The following is a 14,221-nucleotide window of genomic DNA, read 5'->3' on the forward strand; positions in this document are numbered from 1 at the left end:
CGACCTCGTGAGATGGTTAGAGGTCCAACGCCTTAGCTTTTCTCACCAAGTAAAATGGATGATTTTAAGGTCCAAATGCCTTAAATGACCACCTTCCAAGTAAAAAGAATCACATGATTCGCCCCTTTTGAAAGAACTACGTAGGTCTAATTTCCTTATCACAATTGAGGAATACGTAAGAGCAAGGGAAACACCCTTGTCGACCACAAAAAGATAAAAAATACAAAAAGCGTAAAAAGACATAAAAACGTAAGAAAGGGAAAATAAAATAATTTGAAGTCATATTTGCACACTTGATTAAAGGCTGCCGTCCCTTGTGACGGGTGTGTGGGGTGCTAATACCTTCCCCGTGCGTAAATACAACTCCCGAACCTTTCACACTTAAAGTTCGTAGACCACGTCTTTTCCGATTTTTCCGACGTTTTCCTCGAATAAACATTTTGGATACCTAGATTTTGAATTGCCTTGGTCTGAAGCTTTTTTTGGTTTAAATATGATTTATACATGATTTAGGACTTGTAGGATCCAATTTAACCATAAAACAAGATTTATTTACAAAAATCAATACAAAATAACCATAAATTGATGAACTATACAAGTTTTGGAAAATGTTTTCTATACAAAAGTTAGTCATATAAGACGACTAACAGTCGTCAAGTATTTAAAATTAAAACGGAGTGATTCGAGTATCGAACTCAGGGAACTTTCCTATTAGACAAAGTTTTATTAAGAAGTAAGGCATTGTTGGAACAACATTGATAATCAATGGTTAAAAACAGAAATAAACTACTTCTATGGTAAAAACAATAAATGCAAGTAAGTAAAAGTTGATAGCAATAGGTAAAAAGCGTTGGGTCTTTCTAACGAACAAGTTGATGCATATGAAGATATTTCTCTAATTAATCATGTTTGTGTGTTCTATGTTGTAGCCTAAAGTACTAATTCTTGATCCCTCGTAAGTTTAGACTAATTTAACCTAAGCTTCGTCTGCAGATCCCTCTTGTAAGACTAGGCTTAACTTAAACAGCATTATCATCACAGCATATTCAGAAAACCAAAACCCCAACAATACATCCCTGGTAATGTGGTTATTCAGTCCTGCTTCTATCAAGTTCTAAGGCAACAATACATTTCCCAATGCTAAAGTCACCTAACTGTACACACAAATGGGTGATAAGACCAAGTGCATGCAAAAATTAAGCATTGAACACATAAAACACAATTAATTAGATATTAAAGTAATTACATCAGTTGTTCCTTAGAAATCCCCAACAAGGGTGTTTAGCCAGCCATTACAGAAAAACCCTAACACAAATGAGATTGAGAGTACAGAATAATTGTTCCTTACACAAGAAGGGGGATCCCTCCTCCTCTTCTCAGCACCTGACAATCACTCTACAGCTCACTAATCTCTCTCTAATTAAAGAACCCTAGGCTTCTCTGCAAAGCTACTCCTCTTGCTGCCTCTAGAGCTTTTATCTCGAAATTAGCACTGTGGTGTCCTTGCTCTGGAATTCTGTATTGCTTGCTAAATATTGTGTACTGTTAGTCGCTTCATACGACTAACTTTTGTATAGAAATCATTTTCCAAAGCTTGTATAATTTCCCAATTTATGGTTATTTTGTAGTGATTTTTGTAAATAAATCTTATTTTATGGTTAATGCTGTCTCTAGAACATTTCCATTGGATTTAATGATGAAATCTGTGCATTTTCAGGTGAAAAAGAGGCTAATTTTTGAATTTCAAAATGTAGCAGTTGGGCTAAGCGCATATCCACCGCTAAGCGCAGCTTCAACGCTCTTAGCGCAAAGGAGAATCAGGCTAAGCTCGAGACTGGCGCTAAGCCCAATTTCACTTACTCGCGCTAAGCGCAGCGTCGCGATTTCAGAGCCTATTTAAAGCATGTCTTGTGCAGAATTAGGGTAACAACTTGTACAACTTTTACCACCTTTATGACAGCTTCTACAGATGGCCAGGGCACAAAATTCCAGAGCAGCCATAGGCCTATTTGGGGGGAAAAAAGCCCTAGAAGGAGAAAAGAGTAGTAGCTTGTGCATTGATGCCTAGGTTTTGTCATTTGAGAGACATTATTGAGTAGAGAGTGAGTGTGAGATGCTGAGAAGAGGAGGAGGAATTCCCCTTCTTGTGTAAGGAACTATCATTCTCTGCTTTTAATCTCATTTATTGTTAGGGTTTCTTTATAATGGCTGGCTAAACACTCTAGTTGGGGATTTCTAATGAACAATTAATGTAAATACCTAATATCTAATTGATTGTGTTTTCTGTGTTCAATGCTTCCTTCAATGCTTAATGTTTGTATGCTTTTGGTCTGATCACCCATTTGTGTGCACAGTTAGGTGACTTTAGCATTGGAAAATGTATTGTTGCCTTAGAACTTGATTGAAGCAGGATTGAAACTTAGCCTTACATGAGGGATCTGCGGGTTAAGTTTTGGTTTTAATTATGTTGTTACAATAATGTTGTTTAGTTTAAGCCTAGTCTTACATGAGGGATCTGGGGACGAAGCTTAGGCTAAATTAGGCTAAACTTTAGTAAACTACTTGAGCTGAGTCTAGTCTTACATGAGGGATCTGCAGACGAAACTTAGTTTAAGTTAGTCTAAACCTAAGAGGGCTGTCTAAATCGGGTGTAGTCTTAAATGAGGGATTTGCGGACGAAGCTTGGATATTCAGCCTGACGAGGGATCGAGGGTTTAGTAATTTAGGCTATAGCATAGAACACAAGAGCACGATTGATTAGAGAAATATATTTCCATGCATGAGCTTGTTTGTTAGAAAGACCCAACATATCTACCTACTGCTGTCATTTTATTTACCTTGCATTTTATAGTTTTTTTTAGCATACAAGTTTAGTTTAAATTTTGTTTGAAATTATCACTTATACATGTTCTCTCAACAATGCTTCAATTCTGAACTTAATTCAGGCTAACAATAGTTCCCTGTGTTCGATACTCGGATTCATCCGTTTTAATTTTAAATACTTGACGACCCGGTGCGCTTTCCGGTGAAAACTCCCCATTGAAAATTTCCTTGAGACATAAATGCACAAAAAGTAACTACACTGGGGAGTGATCATGTACCCTAATTCTGCACAAGACACGCTTTAAATAGGCTTTGAATCCGTGACGTTGCGCTTAGTGCCACCCTCGCACTTAGCGCGAGTTAGTGGATTTGAGCTTAGCGCCAGTCATGCACTAAGCCTAGTAAGAGACAAACGTCTCGCTTAGCGAGCTGATCTTGCACTTAGCGTGCAGCCTTGATATTTATGCTCTGCCAGATTCTTTTGTCGCGCTAAGCATGCTGAAGCTGTGCTTAGCGTTGGATGCGCGCTGAGCCCAAATGGTGAGCTGAGCGCAACTGCCACTTTTAACACTTCAAGACTTAGCCTCTTTTAACCTGAAATTGAACATATTTTATCATTAAATCAAATGGAAAATATTCTAGAGACAGCTTATAACAATAAAACAAGATTTATTTACAAATCCCTACAGAATAACTATAAATTGGGGAAACTATACAAGTTTTGGAAAATGTTTTCTATACAAAAGTTAGTCGTATAAGACGACTACCAATTGCTTTCTAGCTTTTGAATAACTCACCTTTTTGAAAGTCTTGCTTCTGATTGTAGAATCTGTCATGGATAATCTTCCACTATAGGCTAATGCTTCACACTTGTGCTATTCTTCTGAATATGTCTTGTCTTAATATAAACACTTAAAACAACCATTAGTAGCTAAGTTTAGAAACTTTGGTTTTGCTTAGTGGTTTATCATCATTAAAACATATAGTTCCTGGAGGGACTTTGTCTGAACACAACCTTCATTAGAAAAATCATACAAACTTAATATTCCAACGAACATAACATCTCTACTACACATTAAAAATAAGAAAAAAAATAATTCCTAACAATTGCACATTTTCCTTATCCTTACATTGCAGACTTCCAATGCTATCACAAAAGAAAATATATGTCGCCAGATTGGTCAAATCATAGTTTATGAATTAGGACATTGTTGAGGTGATTATAGGTTACTAAACTCGTCATCATCTTCTTCAGAAGGGAAAGCAAGTAGAGGTAGTGAGGGTGATGAGGTTGAGATCAAACGATAACAAATCGATGACTAGGTTGTGATTGTTGCCAGAGTCTTGACGACACTACTTTGGTGTTCTACCTTGCGCATCTCTTTATGATGGTTTCAATTTCCCCAATATGTTGAAATAAAATTTTGCAGATACATCCATATCTCAATTTTATAAGACTAAATTACAAAATTCATAACTAAAATATTAAAAAGTATTCAATCTTTAACCCTCTCCTTTAAATTTTTTATGAATCTTTAACCAAGGAGGTCTAGCTCAATTGGTTGAGTAGGGTGTGTGAGTGTTGTAAATCGCCTGATACCGTGTTCAATTCCCAAGGATAAAAAGCATTCTAATATAAAATTTATAATTAAAATAAGCTCGACTAAAATATATTTTTCATCCCTATAAATATCAGAATGCTTGGAATTCGTCCTTGCAAAATTTTGAGTCTTTTTTTCATCCTCAAAAAATTGAAATCTATTACTTTTTAGCCTGAACTTAGGATAGGGTAATAGAACCTGCGCGTCACTCTTCATTGAATCCATTGATGACTATGAGAGTGAGTGATTTCTGAGGATTAAAAACCGCCACAAAATGTAGAAAAAAAATCCCACAAAATTGTAAATCTCTCTTTCGTAAGATTCTTCTTCCTTAACTTTCTTCATCTTCTTCGAATTTAAATAAGTATTTTTTTTGTTTTTCTTTTTTAAATGTTCTGTTCAACTACAATACCAAACAACAACTTGTTGACCATATCATCTTCTTTTTCTTCTTTGAATTTCCCTTCCTTCTGAAAACCTAACACCTTCACTTTCAAACTCAACGTTACGAATACCAATTTTAATGTTTTATAGGAATCAAACGTTGCCGACAAACTCAATAACTTGGATTCCAAATTCACCTCTCTCAGATTAGCTTGCTGGACGGAAAAGATGAAGAAAGTTAAGGAGGAAGGAGGTTATGGTAGAGGGATTTCCAAATTTGTGGATTTTTTTTCAACATTTTGTGGCGATTTTTAACCCCCAGAAATCACCTACTCTCATAACCATCAATGGAACTAATGAAATAGTGACACTAGATTCGAATTTACTCGAACCTATGTCTCGGGCCAAAAAATAACAAATTTTAATTTTTTGAGGATGAAAAAAAGACTAAAACTTTTGCATGGGTGGATTTTGAACATTTTGATATTTATAGGGATGAAAAAATATTTTAGCCTATAGTTTAAGTTGTAAAAATTGGTTTGTAGGCTTGGATTTGTCTAAACCTGACTCCGAACAAAAAAATAACACATTTCAATCTTACAAGGACAAAAAATAATACTGATAATTTTGCATGGACAAATTTTGACCTTTTCAATATTTATAGGAACAAAAAATATATTTTACACAATAATATTTTAATTACATTAAATCCTTCAAAATTAATTTTATTAAAATTATTCTACCCAGTATTTTTTTCGTTTTTTTTTATCTTAAAAAACTTTAATTATATTAGGTGAATTTTCATCATCACAAGTGCACTGACTCCCTCACTACATGCTTCAACATAAAAAAACAAAAATGCACTCCCGCACCCTCACTCCCTCATCAGTATCACACTGTTGCGCACAGTGAAATACCTAGGAGGGGGCGGTGACAAGAAAACAGAGATGTTAGCAGCCGCGTCTGTGACCACCAGATCTTAGCCATTTTTTTTTTCACTGTACAACAACAACATCTCTCTCTTTTTGCAGCCATGAATTCTTCAGGCTACGAATATCAACAAGAACAACAACATGGCTACGACCCATCTCAAACTCAAACTCCATCGTATGATCAATCATCACAACCTTATTATCCCTATAATTACGCACAAGATAACCAACCCCAACCCCAATTCCAACAAGACCCTAACTCGACCCCAATAGCCCCAGAACAGTCTCATTCTGCTGAACCCTCGCAAGCCCACGCGCCGGACCCGCTACAGGCTGCGACGGTTCCCGGTTCCATCAACCCGGCGGCGGTGGCGGTTGTAGCCGGAGCTCTGGCGCAGCTTGTGGGGAACCTTGACGGGGTGCCCAGGGAACTGGTAAAGTTAAATGAGATCAATTTTGTTGTTTATTTTGCACACTCTCATTTTCCTTTTTCTCACTCTCAAAATTATTTGGTTAATTCTTATAATGTGAAGGAACCGCATTGCATATTGAACTTTTGTGTCACTATGAGTGGGATGCCATAGATGTAAGATAGTAAATGGTTTTCTTCAACTGCTGAAAATTGTGAGTAAACAATGTACCATTATTTGCTCTTATTGTTGTTCTATCCACTTTTTGCTCAAACATGGAGTGGAATTTTTCCAAATAAAAGCTCATGGTGGGTGCTTCTGTTTGTTTTATATTTATATTTTATTTTTTTTAATGTTTTATGAGATGATGTTGTATAAATATGTTGTAGGCGTTATGTTCTTCCTGTCATATACATTACCTGATGTTGAATCTCCTTGTAATGCTAGAATTTATTATCTTGTATCTGACTTTGTTTATGTGCATGACATTCACTTTGGTACTATGAAGCTGCTTTGAAATGAGTGATTTGTGTTTCTTCACTCTGTTTTGATGATTGATTGGTTAACCTTAATAATTGGGTTCGTATTTGGTTGATTCGGATAAATTTGCCTTGCGTGTTCTGTTTTTAGGGGTTTCTGTGTGCCATATCTGGTATTGAACTCCCATTTAAATTTCTATTAGTGTTATAGTCAACTTGTAGCTTCAGGCTGGAAATACAACAAGGAGTTTGGCCAACTGCTTTATATTGTTGTCTATATATTAAGGTTAAAAGGTTTAAATTGAAATGAACAAAGTTCAACTAGAGGTGAGCCTCGGAAAGTATAGGAAAATGTTCTGTGAAACTGAAATAACTTATGGGGCATTTGAGTTGCCTTCACATAGAGTATACATCATCATGTACATAAGTTTGATTGTTAAATCAGTTACATTACATGTAAGACATAAATGTCCATGTTAACAATTAAACAATATAGTAATGACTTTTATCTGAAAAGTGAAACGCAACATTGTAATGTTTCTTGGTCATAAGCTTATGTCTCCCTTCAGTCTTCACCTTAATCTAAGTGCAATGGTAAAAACAATCCTCTTCAAATATGCAAATTTTTCTGTTATGTGCAACTATATTTTCACTGCTATTTTTATCCTTTTAAAGCTTCTACTCAAATTATCTTGTAATTCACTTGAATGCTTCTGTATTTTCATTTCATGATATTTATACTATTTTTTCCAATGTCTATATTCTAGATAAATAATACTACTACTTGAAATAGTTCATTTTTTTACTATATGTCTCTTTATTTTATTTGTTCATCAACTTTCTTTTCTTTCTCTTGGTCTTATTTTTTTCCTATCAATCTAACACTTAGCAGGGGAGACTGTATAGTAGTTCTGGAGAATTTTATTTTCCTCATTCATGTGTTACATAAAATGCTAACCAAACTTTGCCCCATTTTGTAGTCTACAAATTTCTGACATATGCCATATTATACTTGTTTAAACCCAGCTACCCTCTCTCTACCTTGTGACCGATCATGAGTTTAAATTCTGAAAACAGCTTCTTTGCTTGTGGGTAAGACTATGACATTGTGTACATCTGTCCTCCCCAAACCTCACTACCGGTGTGACATTGTGTTAACTTTCAGTCTTGACCGTTTTATAATATATAATTTCCTCTGAATTCGAGGCCAGAGTTACCTCCAAGAAAGATATAAGAGAGGGGAATGACAGATTATATTCAGCATATCCTTCCAAATGGGATTACAGGCATATATAGCTACACGCATATGCCATGTGCCTTATTCTAACAGCTCACCCTCACACGACTAATTCTAACATTCCTTGTCTAGAATCTTCTATTCCCTTATGCCAGTAATATACATATTCTGATCCACATTTCTGCTTCACAATCCTTTTGGGCCTCTCCTGTTGGACTTCCTCATTCACAGATTGGGCTACTCCATTCTCTATAACCTTATCAATACCACCCCCATCGAAAGCAACCTTGTCCCCAAGGTTGTAAGTAGACTGCAACTCATCCCAATTTCCCCAAAAAGTGTCATCAGGTGATAGTCCCTGCCGCTGGACCAAAGCTTGTTTGATTGGAACACCAGCCTTGTTGAAGACTAAATCTGAAATCTGTTTAAACAATTTCACACTTTCATTAAAACTTAGTTCAATTTACCTATTAAAGCTGTGCAACCTGACTGGGGGGGAGTATAGGCCATTTACTAAATATCTTGCAGAACTTGGTGTGCAACATAGGTTGATATGTCCACATACCCATCATCAAGATGGGGTGGTGGAAAGGAAACACTGGCACATAGTAGAAACTGCCCTAATTGTGATGTCTCAGGCTTCCATGTCTTTTGAGTTTTGGGACCATGCTGTTATCTCTGCTGTTTATCTCATCAATCGCCTTCCCTCATCCTCTATCCATCAAGAGGTACCTTATCAGAGGTTGTTTAAAAGGCTTCCGGATTACAAGTTCTTAAAGGTTTTTGGCTGTGCTTTGCTATCCCCTACTAAGGCCATACAATCAGCACAAACTTCAGCCAAAGGTATCAAGAGTGTCTCTTTCGGGGTTACTTATGATTACAATGTGACTTTTTCGCCTGTAATCAAATCTGTTACTGTCAGAATTCTTCTCTCTCTTGCTGTGACCCACAAGTGGAGTCTTCAACAGTTAGATGTAAACAATGCCTTTCTTAATGGCATCCTTGAAGAAAATATCTACATGAGCCAGCCTCCTGGATTTGAAAATTCCAACAAGCAACTTGTGTGTAAATTGAATAAGGCAATTTATGGTCTCAAACATGCCCCTAGAGCTTGGTTTGACATGTTAAAAGCTACTCTTCTTCGGTTTCATTTCAGATCAAGCAAGTGTGACCCTTTATTTGTTTACACTGATTCCAAAAATACTGTTATTTATATGCTTGTGTATGTGGATGACATTATTGTTACTGGAACAACCCATCCCTCATCAAATCCCTAGTCACTAAACTCAACTCTGAGTTCTCTCTTAAAGACCGAGTCTTGAGTCTCGACTACTTCCTAGGAATTGAAGTTTGACCTCAGCCCAATGGTGCTCTCATTCTGACTCAGTCCAAGTATATTAGGGATTTGTTGGGGAAAACAAAAATGGATGAGGCCAACCCAGTCTCTTCTCCAATGGTTTGGTGGCTGCAAGTTAACTAAATCAGGGTATGAGGCTTTCCCTGATCCCACACTCTACAGGTCTGTTGTGGGAGCCTTGCAGTATGCAACAATCACTAGGCCTGAAATAAGTTTTTCTGTTAACAAAGTTTGCCAGTACATGTCAGACCCATCAGAACAGCATTGGGCAGCAGTGAAGAGGATTCTCAGGTATCTGGCAGCTACCATCAACTTTGGCTTGAAGTTTCTTCCTCCTTCTACTGGACCTCTCTTTTCCCAACATGCATACTATGATGCTCACTGGGCATCCGATCCAGATGATAGAAGGTCAACTTCTGGTGCTGCCATCTTCTTTGGGTCCAATCTAGTGTCTTGGTGGTCCAAGAAACAATCTGTTGTTGCCAGGTCTAGTACAGAAGCCGAATATCACAGTTTAGCATTGGCCACAGCAGAGGTTACATGGATCAAGTCACTTCTGCCCTGTGAAGCCCCGATACTCCAAAATGATTAACATACTGGTGTTGTGCCTGTGTCGGACACTGATACTGCCCCGATACGTATCAGGGAAGTATTGAAATTTTTTTAATTTTTATTTTTAAGAAAATAACGGATACGGCTAGGACACGGCTTAGGTTGGGGGAACACGGCTTAGGTTGTATTGGGATACGGCTCCAATACGGCTTGAGCCATTTTCTAAATTTTTTAAAGTTTTTTTTAATTTTAATATTTTTAAATTGAAATTTTAGAATTAAAAAAAATGCTAAAAGGGTATGATTAGGGAAAAACTCTACTTCCCTCTTAAATCTGCATATTTGCATACATTTATAATTTTTCATATTTTTTTATTATAAGTATCGAAGACGTATCATATCCTTAATTTTAAAAAAATTTCCGTATCGTTGTATGTGTCGTGTCGTACCCATGTCATATCCTGTATCTAGGCTTCATATTTTCTGTCTGAACTGCACATTCCTCACCATACTCCAGTCATTTTCTGTGACATGACCACTGTTGCCCTTGCTCACAATCCAGTTATGCACTCTCGCACTAAACATATGGAACTGGATCTTTTCTTTGTCAGAGAAAAGGTTATGGTTAAGCATCTCCAAGTCATCCATGTTCCAGCTACTGATAAAAAAGCTGACATTTTGACCAAGGCTTTAACTTCTTCCAACTTTACTACTTACAGATCCAAGCTCAGAGTGGCTGAAAAGTTTACTTCCAACCTCTCATGAGCTTGCGGGGGGTTATAGGAGTATACTTACTTGATAGAGAGTTTCTTTTCTCAGCTATTGTGTATAGGCTTAACTACAGTTAATTGTATTCATAGTTAGTTAGTTAACTGTTTTCTAACTGACTAAAGTCAGTTGACAGTTACAGTTGTGTAACTGTCTATATAAAGTGAGTTGTAACTGTTTCTTCTTTGGGTTGAATAACGTAACCTTTCACCTCAAGTCAGTTTTCAATATTCTCTCTCACAGATTTGTTTATCCAAAAAGGGGAAATTTGAATAATTCTAGAAGATCAGGGCACTTCCATGCATGAAAATTTGTTTGTTGTTTCTATATTTTCCTAGAAAATATACTGATTTATTAGGAGATCAAATAGACTAGATGAATTGTAGGAATGTAGGAACATTACTGAATTCTGGATCCAACTGCTGTTATAAGTCTGCATTGTTGAATTTTGGAATGGGCAAAAACAAATGTGAATGAAAGTAATTGGGGTGCATAATCAAACTGTCGAGTTGCTTTTCCTTTTCAGTATCCAATTTGAGATTCAAGAAGAGCATTATAAAAATATTCCTTGTTTATGTTTCATTTTAAAATTTTGATAGGCTAAGTAGATAAGCATATATATGAATTGGAATAGTTTAAAGGATGCCTTGAATGCAGTCACAGTTCCATCATGGACTGTCCACTTTGTTCATGTTTTTTACATTTTAAAATTACTTTGTCATAAAGTTTCCCTTGCTTATCAACTCATTGAACCAGATATTTCCTTAATCATGTTTTGTTTCTTTCTGTGAGTAGTTCTTTTCTCCAGTATCTGCATTCTTTTTTGAATTCTTTTTTCACTAAATGAATTATATTGCATCCTGTTGACAGCTTATTTTGGATTGAATTCCTTTAATGCTGTGTCTAGAATATATGAAAATGTCTTATCAATATAGTAGATTATCATCTACCGTTAGTTTCCCTATTTCTTAATTATCTCTTAGGATTGTGTGCCATATTTTCTTGTCTTATCATGATTTGTTTTCCTATTTAATTAAAAGTATGATTAGTATAAATAAGGGTTAGTGTTATAAGTTCCTGTAACACATCCCTGTTAATTTCAATATGCTGTTTATATTTAATTCATTATTCACAATAATTCACATCAATATGGATGAATTACTGAAAGTTCTCATTATGTTAAATTAAATGTTCTTTTATTTCTCTGTCATTCTTTTTCTCTCAAACTATCTTCCCTTATGATGATGGTGCCACTTATATGCACATATTTTTTTATCTTTCCTTCCTCAATCTTGCATTAATTTTGTAGGTTAAATTTGCTATCTGCAACCATATTAATGTATACTTGACTTCATATTTGAATGCTTATCTGCAGATTGGGCCATCTCAATACAGAGGTGCAGGTCGCAGGGGCGGTAGATCATTTAGAGGCTATGGTCGTGGCCGATTCAATCACCACCGTGGTAGGGGGCGTGGTAGGGGTGGTGATGGTAGACAGTTCTCATCTCATTCTTCTGAAGCCACTATTGCTAATGTAGCAGATGCACCTGCTGCTGATGGGGCCACTTCAGAGATGCAACCATCATCAGTCTCTGGGCCTTCATCATTACATAATCCAGCACAAGTTCCATCTGCACCATTGCAGGCACCACCATGTAAGTTATGGTGTGAAATTTGTAAGGCTGAGTGCAATACTCCAGAAATGATGGAGCAGCATAAGAATGGAAAGCGGCATAAGAAGAACTTGCTTGTGCACGAAGAAGTACAGAGACGCAAAGCTCTAAATGGACAACAGGGTGGAAATATTTCTACTTCTCAATCGAATTTAACAATCCAACCTGAGGAAGTTCAAGAATCAGAGGAAAAAAGAATACCAGAAGAAAATATGGGTTCTGAAGCTACAGCTGATAATCACAATGATGGAACTGAGCTTCAGAATAATGTAGAAGGGGTCTCTGAAGTTCAAACTGAAGAGCCTCAGGAGAAACCTAGAGACAACTCTGCCATACAGGGTCGTGGGTTCAAGCGTAAGATGAGAGGAGGCAGAGGAGGTAAATACATGAGGAGTGATGATGGGTCAAGAAAATCAGTGGAAACTCCAAAGCCTAAGCAAGTTACATCTTTGATATGTGAGTTGTGCAATGTTAAATGTGATTCCCAGGTCGTCTACAATAGCCATTTGGCAGGAAAAAAACACTTGTCAAATTTCAAGCGTGTCCATGGCTACCAGCCTTTGAATGGAGAAGCTGGGATTCAACCACTTCACCCTCCTAATATCATTGCTCTGTCAAATGCAAATAATTTTCCGGTCCAACAGGGTGTTAGTGTCCCTCTAGGCATCAATGATCCACGAAACCTTCTGGCTCAGCTCCTGATGAATGTGTTATCTAATGTCCAAGTTCCAGCAACAACACCACTATCAGGTCCTGTGGCCGCTCAGATACAAGTACCAGCATTGATGGCTGGATCAAGTCATGAACCCCTATCTCAAAATTTGTCACAGATACAAGTCTCAGATTCCTTGGCTCATTTTGAGAGTGAAAATCCTATTGGGGAAACAAAAGATCAGATGTCATCTGTCACATTCCAACTTGATGAGACTGCTGGTTCAAGCAATAATGGTAATATTGAAACTGCTGATGGAACGGTGGTGAAACTTTCCCAGGATTGTTCAGTAATGACACCAGCAGAAAACCCAGTTGCAGCAGATAAGCAACTACCTTCATAATGTGAAGCTCCAACATTAGACATTTAGTAAGGCTAAAGATGTCATTTTTTTTTCTCTTCCATGATTTCATTTTTCAATACTTTTTATGTGATTTAAAGTTTAATATTTTCACACTGTTTGAACTATAACATAGGTGGGGGTTCCCACACCTAGCTTTATAGCACGATTTTAAAAGTTACCAGGTTAAGTTCATGTGTACTTATGCTTGAAACATGTTGACCTTAATGCTGTCTGAATTGCTGTTGAGGATGTTAGGGTACATGCCAGAAAGCCATCGATGTGCTACAACTCCTTTTGATGTGATGAGTAGTAGCTGCAACATTGTATCTATTTATCAATGTTCCAAAGTGGCTTATTAGAGTTGGATTAAATGGCAGGATTGACTTGAACGTAGAGCTATGTACCCCACTTTAATTTTTTGTACAGCCAAAAGAAAACATTCGACAAAAATTTCTTTGCAGTGTCATAATTGTAGAGCAAGGGAAAGGTTACATACCCTTTTCCGGTGCCAAAAAGTTACAATACAAGTCATAAATCACTCTGGTACTGATTAGCTTGTGCTTCTGAATTTTAGGTATTAATCATGTAGTAAAATAATGTTGTTAACGGCAATAGTTAAGGTTAATTTTAAGTATTCGAAAGTAATATTAAAAAATATTGTATCGAACATGCCAAACAATAATGTTTTCATTTTAAAAGTTAATTACTTTTAGTTGCTTAATATTGGTCGTAAGGTTGACGTTGGTATTTTTCTTAATTAAAATGACATTATTGTCTCAAGTGTTAACTTGACAATGGATACATGATTGAAGAAAAAGTGAGATTGTGTGCTTTGGGAAAGACGGTTAACCTTTAAAATACTAAAATGCTTCTATGCAAATAGCAAATGATTATTGGGGACTCACATTTGAAAGAGACTATTTAAAATTGAAGGGTGAATATAATGTGAAT

General features: G+C 36.5%; 1 protein-coding gene across 1 annotated transcript; it reads left to right on the forward strand.

The window, feature by feature from the left end:
* The first annotated feature begins 5,625 nt into the window (after positions 1–5,625).
* LOC102666037 (uncharacterized) lies at positions 5,626–13,457 on the forward strand. Its single transcript, XM_006590977.3, has 2 exons — positions 5,626–6,174; positions 11,918–13,457. The coding sequence occupies exons 1-2, from the start codon at positions 5,842–5,844 to the stop codon at positions 13,268–13,270; spliced, it is 1,686 nt and encodes a 561-aa protein (XP_006591040.1). The 5' UTR covers positions 5,626–5,841; the 3' UTR covers positions 13,271–13,457.
* Positions 13,458–14,221: the final 764 nt, after the last annotated feature.

Source organism: Glycine max, chromosome 11 (genome assembly GCF_000004515.6).
Source record: "Glycine max cultivar Williams 82 chromosome 11, Glycine_max_v4.0, whole genome shotgun sequence".
NCBI lineage: Eukaryota > Viridiplantae > Streptophyta > Magnoliopsida > Fabales > Fabaceae > Glycine > Glycine max.

What these genes read in the sequence shown, in the direction of transcription:
- LOC102666037 (XM_006590977.3), top strand. Translation starts at nt 5,842, where the DNA reads ATGAATTCTTCAGGCTACGAATATCAACAAGAACAACAACATGGCTAC. An exon ending in ACGGGGTGCCCAGGGAACTG is followed by an intron (nt 6,175 to 11,917) that starts GTAAAGTTAAAT and finishes GCTTATCTGCAG; the next exon opens with ATTGGGCCATCTCAATACAG.